Source organism: Diachasmimorpha longicaudata, chromosome 15 (assembly GCF_034640455.1).
Source record: "Diachasmimorpha longicaudata isolate KC_UGA_2023 chromosome 15, iyDiaLong2, whole genome shotgun sequence".
Lineage (NCBI taxonomy): Eukaryota > Metazoa > Arthropoda > Insecta > Hymenoptera > Braconidae > Diachasmimorpha > Diachasmimorpha longicaudata.
In genome coordinates, this window is record NC_087239.1 from 3,135,825 (window position 1) to 3,151,784 (window position 15,960).

Sequence of the window (15,960 nt, forward strand, 5' to 3'; positions counted from 1 at the left end):
TTACCTTCAAGTTTGTTTTCCCGGGATTTAAATTATCAATATCCACTTATGCAAACCTAGTTCATATTTTAAATTTCTTCGACAACCGACAAATGATATTTTGTTGGAATCACATTGCAATTTTGTTCATTGCAGCACCACTGTAGCCCGGAAACTACACATTCCCCTGTAATCATTAAAACATCTTTTACAGAAACAAAGTATTCGTATTTCCTGGCAAAATTTCTCAATGCAAAATCTTTAGTATAAATTTTCCAAATTAGTTTTCTTGATTTGTGATCTCAGTGTAGAAGTTTGAATGATGTTTATTCGAACAATTTGATAAGGAGCGGGAAACCGATCTAAAGTATAGTGTTTGAGCTGGGATTCGAGAGGATGATTCGTAGGGTCAGAAAAATCACGGCACGTGTTGATCACTAAAAGTTACTTTTTTATTTAAATAATTAATGTCGATTATACACGTCACTGTGGCGAAAAAGATCGCTGTAAAAGCTCCCTACAAACAAACTAATTAAGTACAATTTAACTTAATGCGATGATCAAATAATTATACACGTGCGACGCCGAACAATAAGCGATGATCGAGAGCGGTCACTTGCGAGCGAACTGTAGGATGCTTACACAGGTGCTTTTCTGGCCATAAAAAGGAACGGTGTGGGGCTAAATCTCTAAGCTAAACCCATTTGCGAATGTTTTTTTTGCTCGCAAAGATCCTGGACATTTTTTAATTAGATCGCGGTTCAGTAACGTTGGAAACAACGACTAAATCAAAATTTCATAACCTCCCGCAGATTACACGCTTATAAATTCTCAAAAGTAGATTGAAAATTCTGATTTAATGTGAAGCTATCATTTTCGAGCTCTCATTTCCTGCAAAACAGAAAATGGTCAGAATTTCGCTCCATATTCAGTTTTAAGACAGAATTTTTTCTACATTCGATTAATAATTTATATGACAAAATTTAAAACCAAAACGAAATGATCCAACCTGACGCGGCCGGGTTCTGTCGACTGTCAGGGCTCATAAATAAGTAGTCGAAATATTTATTATTAATGATCGTTGAGCGCCAGTCAATTTCGCCGTCAAATCGAGAAATGATGATGAAAACAATGGATGGAAGTAGGAGATGAGGTTCCATTGGCAGACCCAAATGCAAGAATCAGGAAGAATAAGCTAAAGAAATGTAATCTGAACAGATAATTTAAGACAACTTGCAATTCACTTTGATGGTTAATTAACGAGACAGATATACAATGTTGTATTCCAAGATTGAAATAATTCAATTTCTAAAAACTTCTTTTATTTTTATGAAAGTATGACAATTTTCAAAAGTGATCCACGGTAACTGTGAACTGTGTTCTAGAGAAGTATCTTCTAGAGACGTCACGATAGGAGTGATGATGTCTGGGTGTTTCAAACGTATGCAGGGTGAGCTTCGACTCGAGGCGAATTGTGAACCGACATGTTTTGGGGGTAATTCTGAACAGAAAAGTCCTTTTCCACTTTTCGCTCGGACGCATCCCTGCAGAGATATAGGGGTGAAAAGAACGGCCAATGGGGCGCGAGCGTTGCGCAGCTCTACGTCCGTGTGCCGCGGGCAAGCGGTGTGCGTGCTTCCCCTTCTCGCTAGTGAGTGAAAGAGAAAGGGGAAAAGATATTTCAAGACAATCCTTTCAGGGGGGCAGGGGGGGTGAATAAAAACCTATTATTATTCAGATTAGTATTATTTATTAGAGTACAAGGATAATCTGATCGGATCGCAAATTTAAAGAATAATCGACGATTATTAAATAAAGTAACTAATTTATGCAATTGCCTGATCAGACATTTAATGTTGAAAATTGAATTCCAATTAAATTCCAATTAAACAATGGATGCCGAAATTCACAGGAGATGGCTCGCCATTTCCCCGGAATCGGGAGCAATTGACGCAAAAAAAGCAGCAAACAGCAAAGTATAGTAAACAGCTAGGGACTCTTTCAAAGATGAATTTATTAAGTTATTTGGCTACCTGGCTGTCGTAAATGCCCATGTGGAAGGGACGATGTGTCGCACAGCTTTACGACTTGATCTGTTGCCATGAGCCGAGAAAAAGGATTTTCCCACCAGCGGTATGAATTGTAGCTCAAATATGGGAGGTTTAAGTCCAAATTTCTCATCTGCGGACGGTGGAACAATTGAACAAGAGGAACCGACCAATGGAGAGGAACAGGCTATGTTTACCGATAAAAATTATTATTTTATAGTTGACAGAGGAAATTTCTCCACCAATTTTTCCAAAGCGTCAGTGTGCCGAAAAATCTCTTCGAAAACAGAGTTGGATTTTACGTTTTCTTGCTCTGCACTCGAATATTCAACTAGTGTTCTTCAATTCGCGATAAAAAAGTGCAGTGTGGTGAAATTTATTCACATCGTGAGTGTAATGGCGAAGTTTACTGCTGCGGAATATGCCGATATGGTCACCATTTCCGGTGTTGCGAGGGGTAATGGCGCAAAAGCAGCACGGTTGTACGCGGAACACTACCCTCAACGAGTGGTACCTGAGACACGTACTTTCCGAAACGCCCTCCAACGTCTCCGAGAGGGAAATATTCTCCCGCGATATGGGGGAGAAGGGCGTCCAAAACATGCTGCTGGGGTTCGCGTGGAGGAGGCGATCCTGGAGGCCGTGGAAGAGGATCTACAAAAATCCATTCGCGCGATCGCGGCTTCATTGGGAATTGGACCGGGCAGGGTACAGAGACTTTTACAGGAGGAAGGCTTTCGCCACTGAAAATTTACCCCGGTCCAGGAGTTGAAACCCGAGGATCTCCTGAATCGTTTGGCCTTCTGTCGATGGTTCCTCGACACAAGTGAAGAAACTTCATCAGCAACATCTTGTGGACGGACGAGAAACTTTTTACGAAGAAGAGGATCGTCAACCATCACAATGAGCATCATTGGGCGGTTGAAAATCCTCGACTCACAAGAAGTTCCAAGTTCCAGTATCGCTCGGAAACGTTAAATATCTGGGGAGGAATCCTTGGTGATGAAGTCTACATTCATCATCTTCCAGGGCGTCTCGACGTAAGTATTCCTCATTGTCAATACTGCGTTTCCTGTTGGACTTCGATGTGTAACCCGGTATCATAGGTTTCTCCCAATAATTACCTTTTTTATTGCAGGGTGGGAACTATTTGGGGTTCCTGCAAGAGCAGCTTCCAGCGATAGTTGGTGATGGGACGGCTTCCAGGGATGTATGGTTCCAGCAAGACGGAGCACCAGCCCATACCTGTGTTCCAGTGGTCCAGCAGCTGAATCAATGGTTTCACCAGCGTTGGATTGGGAACCGCAACGACCGGGACAGGGCGGGACAACGAGAACCACCCTTTGCGTGGCCCCTGCGTTCTCCAGATCTCACCCCACTCGATTTTTTCTTGTGGGGGGACTCTGGAGTCGAGGGTATACTCTGATCACCCAGCGAATCAGGAGGAAATGGTTGCACTGCTGCACGCTGCAGTTGCAAGTATTACTCCTGATGAACTGGAGCGAATGAAGGCAAATTTACTACAACGCGCCCGACTCTGCATTGTCGCTGGAGGTGGACATTTTGAAAACCTGTTGTAGTTCATCGAAAAAAAATCGGCGCTTTTCAGGGCCACCAAAATAGTCGAACGTGAGAATACTATCTTATTCCCTTTCCCTATACTTTACAAAATTAAATTTTCAATAAAAAAAACATTTGAGGAAACACAGTAGGCCTGTAATTTAATTCTTTGAAAGAGTCCTTAGCTGTTTGCTGGACTCTGCTGTTTGCTGCTTTTTTGCGTTTATTGCTACCGATTCCGCGAAAATCGCGAGCCATCCCCTGTGAATTTCAGCATCTATTGTTTATTGTTAATTATCTTCGTAAGAGGCTCTTTTACAGGAGTTTGTCAAAAGACCTTGTTTAAAAGAGAGAGAACATTCACCTGAAAATCAAGTGAAGAATTCGATAACATTCAAACCAAGGAATTCGTCTAGAATATTCCAAAACCTTGGGTTGCTAATAAAGCAAAACAGCCCTCGGGTATGTAAAGAGACTCAAAAACAAACAATTAGCTCACTTCTTATTAAATAGTTCAACGGCTACAAGTGAATTCGCAATTTTGTCAACGAGCAATTCCCCATCGAATATATTTATTCGCTAGTCAGAATCGAACGCAATCTATCGAAGAATAGTGTTCTATAGGGTGTCCCAGAATTGCACGTCCAGACTTTAAACTTAAGTTGGGGGTGAAATTCTGGATCGAAAAGTCCTGAGCGACTTTTTGATCAGACCCGGTCGCACGACGGTGAGGAAAACGTTCGAGTGTGGTGGTGTCCCCACCATACCGCACTACTCCCCGGCGGCGGCAGAAAGAGATGACAGGCGGCGGCGGGTAAGAGGAAGAGGAGGGAACTGAAAAAAATGAACACCCGCCCGCTACATAAAAATTATTTACTCCTCCCCTAATTAATGCCAAGGGATGAAACCAAGGGCCTTCGATGGAGGAATAAATTCCCCATCGATTGAGGCCCATTAAATCTCTTAATCTAATCGAAAAGGAGAAAAAAACAGCGTTGAAAATTACAGCGCTGGAAAAAAAAACCCGGCGATTTAATTTTCTTAAGCCCCATTGGCCCTGTATGAGATTTTCATTTTTTCTTTCAGCGAAGGAGAAAAAAAATGATCAATCGCTGATGATTTTTTTTTGGGTGTTCATTTTTTTCATTTCCCTGCCCTCCCTCTTACCCACCGTCGCCAGTTATCTCTTTCTGCCGCCGCAGGGGAGTAGTAGTACGGTATGGTGGAGACACCATCACACTCGAACGTTTTCCTCACCGTCGTGCGACCGGGTATTCCACGCCCCTGATTCGTCCAACTTCAACCCTGAATAAGTTGAAGAGGGTGCGTCTGATCAAAAAGTCGCTCAGGACTTTTCGATCCGGAATTTCACCCCCAACTTAAGTTTAAAGTCCGGACGTTAAATTCTGGGACACCCTGTATAATTACCCAATGTACATCACCAATTAGAGCCGATCGCGAATATAACTAATTATCATTTTTAGTTATCCCCGGAATGCCAAGGGAGATGCCCGTGGTGATTCAATTTCAAACATCAAATGCCTGATCAGGCAATTGCATAAATTATTTACTTAATTTAACAATCGTGGATTATTCTTTAAATTTTTGATCCGATCAGATTATTCTTGTATTCTAATAAATAATACTAATCTGAATAACATTAGGTTTTTATTGACCCCCCCCCCTGCCCCCGGAAAGGATTGTCTTGACATTGCCAATGAGCAAGAGAGAAATATCTTTCCTCCTCTCTCTCTCACTAGCGGAATGGAACGTCCGCTCGTGGAGAAGGTGAAGCACGCACACCGTTTACCCGCGGCACACGGACGTAGAGCCGCACAACGCTCGCCCGCCATTGGCTATTCTTTTCACCCCCATATCTCAGCAGGGTTGCGTCCAATCGAAAAGTGGAAAAGGACTTTTCTGGTCAGAAACACCCCCAGAACATACCGGCTCACAATCGGCCTCCACCTAACGGATACCCTGTATATTATTTGTCGAAAATGCTCATCTTCTAAGGAATTTTCTGTCCTGACTAGGTTTAGGCAGCTGCATGCAATTTAGTGGGGAAAAATGCATTTATGAAGTTTATTTAGGAAATAGTCGATGGGATAATTCGGATTAGGATATTTATTAGGGAGATTGTAATTAGAGGCTAAGAGCACTTAAGTGTCCCCTTTTGAAAATAGGTAAGAACTAAGGTCCTTAGGTTACTAGATAATAAAACATTTGGTAAGGATCGGTACGTCTTCATACTTAGTTTCAATACCGTTGATTACATGTATAAATTGTTGAGGCGATGCCCAACAATAAGATGTCGACGGTTTTCATCACAAGATTTCTCGTACAAAGGTGATGGCAGTGCGTAAATTTGACTCGATACAATTGCAAAGCACATTTGAATATCTCTGCAGGCAAGACTTGTTGTTTCGGGCCCGTTATCCCCTCCGCAACCCCTGGTGGATAACCAATTTTCGGTGCATGCGCACATCTACTGTCGCGCGACATCATGCGATTGATCTAATACAATCCTATATCCACCCTTTAATGTCTATTTTATATCGTTCAGTCCTTCATTTTCGATAATTATCGACATTTCCTGAACGTGAAGACCGGCTAAAATATTTCCGTTCACAGTCTTTTGTATCTTTCTGTTTTGCCTGAGCCTTCCTTTCATATTTTTAGCAAACTTTTCAGCTGCAACAAGCCAAACTTGTATTCTCTGTCCGACGGATCAAGATACATGAAAGCGTATCGGGCAAATTAATATAGGGAGGGGAAGGAGACTGATGTTGTCACGGTTGATATACGGCCAACAACTTCCCCTTCCTCTACCTCTACAGCTTTACCATTTTTTAATAAAAAATAAGCTGTAAAAATTGCAAAAGCATCCTCAAGCACATGATACTTTACGCGTGATCTTTCCAGTGGCATTTTTATTGTTTTTTTTATTCACGTCAGTAAAAATACTCGCCTCAATTATGAAAAAGGTCGATTTCACCGAGTTTAATCATCTCCATTATTTCTACTCTGTGATTTTTCAAATCGTCCCCAGTAGTACAATTCAGCGTATTAATTTTACCCTAAAAATTCGAGACTTGGACACGTGAAGTTGATTTTTTTTAAATCACGTTCCCATGAGCAAAGTTTGACATCTAGTTACATGCCACAACCGCCACGAGTGAAACTTTCACGCAGGTCTTCATCAAGTTCGCATCAAGTTGAGACAAGGGCTTTTTTTCTTTATAATAATTTCTAGTTTATCTGTAAATCTAAATAAACTTTACAAGGCCCTCACCTGACGCGGTTTGGGTCAAGGGCTGTCAGGGCTCCAGAGAATTCCTTTAATGAATATTAAATAATTTACCTAACAATAATAAATTGGGCGCCAGTTGATTTAACGCGAATCAACGTTTCCCGACCATTTCGGGGTGTGGAAGTTGGAAGTCCCGTTGAGAAATTAAAGACAGTGAGGGAGAAAGGAGAAATTAAGCAGAAATATTATAATAATTAAAGACTTACTTTGCTATCGACAGTTCTATTTAACACCTGTTACACCTCGGAAATCGATTGTTTTAATGCGGTATTATAAACAGTTATACAATAGACCAGAATTAATAATAACAGAATCCCAAATAACTTATAATAATGCACATACGTACCACTGGGGCAAGAGTGATCTCTTTTCCGATCGAACGACCTGTTGCGTAGCAATTCGGTCGATCATTTAACGCATGCGCCCTTTGGGGGTAGCCAGGGTCCCTAATAGCCGTCAAAAGGACGGATAACATATATATGTATTCCCGGGACTTAGCTTACGGTGGTCTGGTAAGATTTTCGAGGGTAGGGAATTCGTTCCGACGCGAAGGTAAAACAATATCTCCTATTATAAAGTCAGATCTCGTATATAATCTGGTACTGATCCGAGGACTGGATCAGAACTTGATCAGGCATGTAACGCCTTCACTCGGTTCGGATTTGATCAGAATCCGATCTGAATAATCGCAAGCAGACGGACCTCAGTATAAGATCAGACCCATTTCGTCCGAACTTAATCAAGGTGACTACAGCTGAACGAACCTCACGGTCAGATCAAGCTCACCATATCAGAACCTTCCGATCAGATGGATAAAATCAAAAAGTGATCAGTTCGTCATCAAGTCTCGCCTGAGCAGTTAATCCTGGCCACGACCACATCAAGTTCTGATCAAACCTCAGGCTCGCCTGACATAATTTGCACTCGCTGTGATCAGCCCATAAAATCTGTTAGCGTTGGCGTTATTCACAAATTCACTCGGCGTTTAAAATATTTCAGTTCTTTCAATAATGATGTGCATCTATTAGTTATTAATCCCATTATTAACTATTCAACAATATGACAAAATGACAACTTGGTGCAATTTTTTCGCAAAATTTGTATAGTGACTTGTTCGAATATATGCATTTTTGTATAAATAATCATTCATTCTTTCAATGTTTTTAGAATGAAACTGGAGTTTCTTACTCATTAGAAAACATCGGAATACCTCACATGATTACCATTGTAGCAGAATCACTAAGCGGAACGAGTATGCCAGTGACAATTCCATATGTTCCAGAACCGGAGCGTTACTCCTCGACATCAGGTGAGAAGCCGAATATCAAGTATTTTGTAACGCAATAAATGTGTAACCTCCTGTCCCCGCGATTCATGTGAAGACCTTGATATTATAAGATGGGGGGTAATTGGTACACGGAAAGTAATTTTGGGTGAAAATTAACCCTCTAAAAGGCGAAACGTGGAACGAAATGACAATCAAGAACTTTAGAGCAAGTTTGTTTGGAAAAATTCAACTTGGAAGGCTAATTTTTGTGATGAAACCAACCTTCATCTCCCGTTTTGCCCCCTAGCGGTCTAATTTTTACTTATAATTTCTTTCCGCATAATCGGAACAGTCTTGTAGGACTCGGCGTGTTTGTCGCGGGATCGGTCTTGGGGAGTATTTTTTAGGGATGGCCGAGATAACAGCGGATTACGGGAGGATGAGCCGAAGGTTGAGAAATCACTTCACGTGACGATGGTCAAACAAAGTAACTTTTTTTACTAAAATAAATGTCAAACCTACACTGCGCAGCTAGAGACTAATGTTGCGAAAAAAAAGAGCCGATCGAAATACGATTGAGTGCGTCATATTAAGGAATAGCGATGGTCGAGAATATAATGAGCGCAGCAACGAAAACTAGAGATTCGCATAAGATGCTATCAAACGAAGTTCCGGAAGTGGACTGTTAATAGTCGCAGGCCCAGAGACCGCAAATGTCCGAATTCCGGGGCACTAAAGTTCACTGGAACCTTCGTGAAGGATCGGGGGGGCTCCGTTCGTACTTGTTCAACTGTACACAGAATTTTCAGACGGTGAGAGCGTTGCTGGTCATGTGGGTCAGTCGTGTCCGTCGAGGGTATGGGCGATTATCAGGAACTCGTCCGCGTATTATCTGACATTGTTGGATGATTGAGCGGAATAATCATGTCGGTAAGGGGTTGGAACATCGCAGGGACATTTTTCAATCCGAAAGGCATTCTCTGATATTGGAAGAGTCAAAGGAGCAATCCGAGGATTACAACCGTGATTTTCTCTTTACTTTATTCGTCTAAGAGGATATGGTGGAAGGTTTGGCTGACGTCACTTTGGGGAACGTCCAGCAGGTCTTTAAGGTTTTGCACGGAGTCGGATAAAGGTTTACTGAAGGTGTTGAGAGCGCAGTAATCAGTGCATAGGCGGATTTTACAAACCGAAGGAACTGAAAATGTAAGGAAGTGGGGTACCCTACCTTAGCTGAGATAGGTAAACCCTGATCAAACCAACATTTTCCAAAATCCAAAAACAGAAACACGAGAAGACAGAATAAATGGAGCTGAATATCCTACTCACAACAATACAGTTTCCAGAAATTTCCTGAAAATACAAAAAACCGTGAAGTAACCGCTCCAAACCAAAAAGCACGATGAACCTGCTTAATATACCGAAAAGATACGACCCGTGAGAAGGTCATAAACCGACGATAAAAGAAACGGCAGCAGCAAGACTCGGATCGCTCAGGATGCTAAGTTGTGGAAAGAAGGTCGGGGCCCATTATAAGTCAATTAAACAATGACTCTAACTACAAAATACCAAATTCTAATACACGAACTTCCATCGATGAACATAGCAGCCTGTCATGAGAATCCGGGACGAGGAAGACACTTTCACGGATATCATCATCGAGAGCAAACGCAGAGATAACTAAACTAAAAGAGAAAAGGCCCAGGACATGTTCAATTCATTCGCTACTATCACCATAGAGAATATGGCGGAACATTAATTGTCCTAACCTAAAGAACTACCTTGAAAGGCTCTAGTCTCAGTGCCAGGAGCTGAAGGAACAGGGAACCCAATGCAGAGCGCGGGGGTTCCTTACGAGATTTCCGAGAGACCTTGGGAGTGAACGGACCGAAGTGTCCGCCGAAGCAGCACTGGCTAATAAGTGGCAGATACGGGCCTTTAAGCACTCATCCCCACTCTCGATTCACAGCAGGGTGGGGCGCCGTGCGCCAGGACGCGCCACCCAAAGAGGACTGACTGAAGTAGAGGCTCAGTTCTGGGGGTTTGAGTGACCCCGGGAGCATCGTAATACCCCACCACAGAAGAGGCAGGGCGCCAGACGGAATGCTGGGGGATCTGACCATCAGCCGATTCAACAATTCCTCACTAGCATTCCCGTAGACAAAGGGACTAGTTAAAAATAGAGGTGACTATAGTCCTATGCGTCACCAAAGTTTTTTTTCCAGGATGAGCAGGAAGGAGAGTATGAGGATGCTTCATTTAAAATTAAGGAAATTGGGGAGTCGTCATTTCAAACCCAACTACCATTTTTTTTTCAACTTTTTGACAGAACAATCGAATGGTTCCATGATTTGCAGTTTCAAAAAAACTCTGAAAATGAGGATTTTGTGTAGTAAGATAGGGATTACGAATTATTTGAAATTGAAAAAAATCGTAGAAATGATCCAGGTAGTAGGGGTTGCTATCACGCCTTCCCAATCTCCTTAATTTTAAGTGAAGTCTCCCATAGCCTCCTTCCTGCACATCCTAGTCTTACCTAATTTCAACGGAAAAAAAATCATTTCGGTGATGCAGAGAACTACACTTCCATTTTTAACTAGTCCCTCTGACAGCGGACCTGTTACTGAGTAACTGAGTAATTGTTGAGTCGGCTTGCGGGCAGACACCACAGCATTGCATTCATGAGGTACTATGATGCCGCTGACGTCAGCCAAACCCACCCCCAGAGCTGAGCCTCTACTTCAGTCAATCCTCTCTGGTGCCACCGCTGCCCGTCGTCCAGATATCCCTACCATCAACCTTCCCCGGATTCAAACGTCGCCATAGGTCGAGCTGATCAACCCCTTCAGACCACCAGCCGAATGAATGCCTGTCCCAATGAACGCAGGCTGCTCATACACAGTATGCGACCCTTCCCCTAAGCACTCGGATTCCAGCGCTCACGCGTTCGGGCAGGTCGACCAACCCCGGGAAAAGTCAATCGACAGCAGATTTAATGGATGTAGAGAGCTTTCCTAATTAGAAAATATTTTTCATGGTTGATGTATGGGTCTTTAATGAGGGACCTGGATCGGACGGAATTTGTGCAGATCGGGAGGTGCGCAGGTCCAAAAAAAAATAACGTACTCAGCACGTGTCACCTCAAGTCCCTTTCATTCCACAAAAAAGAATCAGTCGCGGCACCAATGCTGAATACGAACTAACAATGAGCAGTTCCGACAAAATACAACAATTGAACGGTCGGACACAAATGCCCCTATATGAGCAGTACCAGAAAACCGTTATCGAGCTGATCGAACGTTCGAGATAGTTCGAATTAGGAAGAGTTGAGCGGCATAAGAAAACCCGTGTGGTATCAAAGACTCCTGGAAAACGAATGAGCGGGCGATTAGCCAGTACGTTGGAATTGTCCCCAATTCCGATGTCACGTGACCTTGGTAGGGCTATTACCCTATACGGGGAAGGTGCGCCTCGAAACAAAAGATATGCCGATTAGGCTCATGGCAACCACTGATTGGTTCGATCGATGATCCACGGTGAACGGTACGCAAGTGTGTTTGAGTGAGGTCCTGTTGACTGGCAGGAGTTCCAACAATGGGATTTGTTCAAAACCCCGTAACAAATGATACAGTAGAGATGTTCACAGGATTATTTGATTTTGCTCATTGAATTTTTAACAAAATGTGCAAAAACCAACAGCTGGGGTGGGAAAATACAGAAATAACGTAAGATGATTTTTTTGTTTTGCAATCATTTAAAATCAGGACGCGGAATAATCCAAATATTTATGTGACGGTTACGCTTCGGGGCATCTCGATTATCCGGGTGGCGCTTTGTCAATTTAACTAATTGACTCAAACGGCGCATGAACGCCAGTTCAGGAGACATAATACGAAAGTTTAATTATATGTTTTCAGTACTCCAAAAAGCGTTGATAATCTTTCCTGCTGTAATCCTGGGCGCGGTATTCACAACAATGATCTACATCTATCTTCGAAACAGAAAAATACAGAACTGGAGGGATCCATATCGATATTGCAAGGTAAGACTTCAATTCACTTTTCATTTTGTTCAAAGATAAATTCCGATGTTTATGATAAAGATTATAAGCTACGTAAATGCCAGAACTCTCATACCCATATTGTCCATTATTGTTTGCATTCTACCTTTAAAATTTCGAACAGTCTTTTCTGTTCGTAGGAATCCATTTCATCAAGCATATGGTACGCTTTAAAACAGAATTCGTATGGAGAGTTGAAAATATGAACGGAAAATTGAAAAATTCATTGCAGAAATGTCTACACGGGGAGAAATATTTAGTAGTAATACCCCTCGACCTTCAAAATTATCAGATATTTCCCGAGAGTTTCACTGCGTAGCAACGAGAGGGATAATTTTGCAGGTTAAAAATAAAGGTTTTCTGCGAAACTTATCCGGATCGGTGCTACGCAGGGAAACTGGAGGGAAATATCCGATTAATTTTGAAGATCGAGGGGTATTTGGCTGGATTATTTTATTCATTCGAATTTCAAGCAATTAAATGTCTGGCATTTCACGTCCTATGGTATGGTATAGTTTTTCGCTGGTAGTTGTGGCTTCCAGGGTATATGTTCTGTCTGCACAAAATGCAGAAAATTTTTTCCAAATTGTGGCTTTTGTCTTCGCCGTATTATTTGGAACAAATTAAAATTTTTTTTATCAATAATGTCCAAAAATTTTCCTCCAAATCTGCTCATGTCGAGGTAAAGTCTTTGAACTTGACTTTTTCTAATGACAGTTTTGGGATTTGAAACGCCTCCTAATTGTTTATCGGATATTTTCATTGCTTAGCAACAAACAGGGAAATGTCCGAAAAATATCCGAAGTAAAACCGTTTTACTTGTATCACGTGACGGAAAATGCCACCATTTGACTGGTGAAAATTGGGATGAAAAAAATTATCACAAAAAATTCAGACAAACTTTTTTAACAATCTATGGCTAAGAAGTTCCACTTCTGTCGTGCATAAATTTTATACACATTTTTCTTTTCTTCCACTTTTCACTGATTTTCACTATTTTGTGGCACCATCACAACGATTTCTTCAACAGCCGTTGGGCACGATCCGCCTGTCTTGAATTTGTCGAAAAATCCCGAGAAGATGCGATCAACCACGAATGGGATGACACATCCAATCAGTGAAAATTTACGGAACGTTTCGTAGAAAATCCGCACCAGTTCCCTAAAAACTTTGAAATTCTATCTGAATTCTTACGGTTCGAAACGTATCAAGTATTTAAATTTACATCAAATTTCCTGACTTACCATTGGTAGAGAGAAAAATTACGTGCCTGCCCCGTACTTTCTCAGTTACACACCCGAATATTCACTGAATGTTTCGGATTTATTCTATTTCATTGTCATAAAAATTAACTTAAAACGACTCTCGCTGGCGGATTACGTGACTTGTTCCGTAATTTTTCTGGAACTTTTCTCTTCATATACCGAAAATTTTCAAAAATCATTGATGTCCCCACTCCTAATCATTCAAAAAGAATTAATCACTACAATTGATAAATAAACCATTTGTACAAAAAACATAAATATTATCCCTTGATCATGATTTCAGAACAATTTTCATGACCGAACAATATTTAATCATCTGTACGAAAAGCCAAAGGTTCTAGAAGTGGAATATAAGACCGAGGATGATCCACTGATAGCCAAAGATCATCTGGAACTGGGAGCAATGCCGCTGCAGATAAAATGCATCTTAGGGAGTGGATTCTCTGGTGTTGTTCGATTGGGTACCCTGAAGATCGATGAGAGCAAAACAATTGATGTTGCTGTAAAAATGCTGAGGGGTAAGTTGAGTACATCATTTTTATTTGTCGTCAAGAAGAAATTACCCCTAGATATGTCATCCCAAGAGGGAAACGCTGCAGAACGTTATTGGTCATGAATTGCTAGGAATTGAGAACTTGCATGATTTTTGTTTATTTTTTTTTACATAGTTAATGGTTCTAATAATAAATTTTTCATGAAAAATCATTTAAAAAATCGTTTAACAATTAATTATCGATTGTTCAAAAAGTGAAATTTTCAAATGCTCCAAAAGTTGTCATGACGTCATCAGGCGGATCCTATACTTCCGCATGTGGCGCCATCTGCCGGATCATAGATTCCTACCATCGGTATATCAAATTTACCTAACCTTAACTGATTAAAACTATTTAAACTGATTTAACCTTAACTGATTAAAACACTCACAAATACTCCAAAATGTCAAATGACAGTAAAAAAGTTAAAAAACAACCATACAAATATTGTTTTGTACCATCGTGTGCGAACTCAACTGTGTCAACACCGAATAAAGTGTTTATAACCGTTCCTGCGTGCAAAAATATTCGAAAATTGTGGTGTGAAGCCGCAGGTTATTCTCGTCCATTACTGGGCAGAAGTGACATTTAACAATGTAACCTCTACTGTTTGTTGACACCGGCCGACGTTTAGAAAAATATCAGTGCTGTCATCTAGCGGCTGCAATAAGAACCCGGAGTCATCGCCTGATGACGTCACGAGCGTTAAAAAGTGGTTCAAAATTATGCAATTTTCGATTGATTGTTTAAAAAAAATTGCAATGAGTTAGAATGCATTTTTCATTGGAGAGTATTCCATAGGCGTTAAACTATTTATTAATACATTTATTTCTCAAATCTGGGCCGCATGCAAGTTCCCCATTATCCTGTTCCCCTTCCTACCTCATCCAAAATCCTATCCAACGATTTCCTTTGACGTCACAAGAAATGTGGAACGCTATATAAACTTCCCGTCTTGATGGGCGTTTTGTTTGTCGGGTGCTACAACAAATATTACTAGCAAAATTATATTTTTCTTTCTGTGTACAATAAATTCAGAAACATTTTCGTCGCAATAGCCCAGGCGGCGGCTCCCGACGGATATGATTCCTCGTTATTTCGGTTTATGGATCGTGACTAGTCTAGGGTTCATTGGATGAATAATAAATTGATTTGTAAAATGATTGAATAGATTGTCCAAGTCCGGAGGATGTAAAAAATTTTCAACACGAGATGATGGTGATGAGATCAGCTGGAAAACATCCAAATATTGTTTCTCTGATTGGTTGCTGCACTTCGGAAATTAAACCGCTACTAGTCGTTGAATATTGTAGCAAAGGAGATCTTCAAACGTATCTAAGAAATGTGAGTGAACCGCGTTTTGGTTCTTTTGTATATATATATGTTCAGTAGTAATACCCCAAGACCTTCAAAATTATCGGATATTTCCCTCCAGTTTCCCTGCGTAGCAACGAGAGGGATAAGTTTTGCAGGTTAAAAGAAGGTTTTTCTGCGAAACTTATCCCGATAAGGTTTGGAATGACGCCTTCCCAATCTCCTTAATTTTAAATGAAGCATCCTCATATCTTGCTTTCTGCTTATCCTAATGTTATCTAATTTCAATGGGAAAAAAGTATTTCGGTGAGGCATTAGTAGAGATTACAGTAAAAGCGGCACTAAAGGCTGGAATGACAATAGAAGGGTCCGGCAGAGAAAGGGCGCGGTGGTATAAGGGGATACACAAAGGAGGGAAGGAGAATGTTCAAAAAGCTACGCAGATTCAAAAAGAAAAGGAACTAGAAGAATAAGTGGGAATAGAATCCGGCGAAGAAGAAATTAAGGGAGATAAGAGGAAGATTCTACCGAGAATGGAGTGAGGGAAAGCAGAAGGAGGTGATGGTAGGCAGAACAATGACGGAATGGTGAAAGGCGATGAACTAGTTCAAGCAATCGGCA

General features: G+C 41.2%; 2 protein-coding genes across 3 annotated transcripts in view; both read left to right on the forward strand.

Moving 5' to 3' along the window:
- The window catches only part of LOC135169531 (tyrosine-protein kinase receptor torso), an 81,314-nt gene that overhangs the window by 56,481 nt on the left and 8,873 nt on the right, over positions 1-15,960 (forward strand). For both annotated transcript variants that reach the window (XM_064134602.1, XM_064134603.1), the window contains 4 exons: positions 8,068-8,209; positions 12,085-12,209; positions 13,776-14,010; positions 15,197-15,369. In XM_064134602.1, coding sequence (XP_063990672.1) covers positions 8,068-8,209; positions 12,085-12,209; positions 13,776-14,010; positions 15,197-15,369 — 675 coding nt within the window. The remainder of the gene's footprint in view (positions 1-8,067; positions 8,210-12,084; positions 12,210-13,775; positions 14,011-15,196; positions 15,370-15,960) is intronic.
- On the forward strand, positions 3-4,209 carry LOC135169538 (uncharacterized). Its single transcript, XM_064134611.1, has 2 exons — positions 3-3,067; positions 3,166-4,209. The coding sequence occupies exon 1, from the start codon at positions 2,115-2,117 to the stop codon at positions 2,772-2,774; it is 660 nt and encodes a 219-aa protein (XP_063990681.1). The 5' UTR covers positions 3-2,114; the 3' UTR covers positions 2,775-3,067; positions 3,166-4,209.

Excerpts from the sequence above, each read along its gene's own strand:
- LOC135169538 (XM_064134611.1), top strand. The coding sequence starts at position 2,115 with ATGAATTGTAGCTCAAATATGGGAGGTTTAAGTCCAAATTTCTCATCT.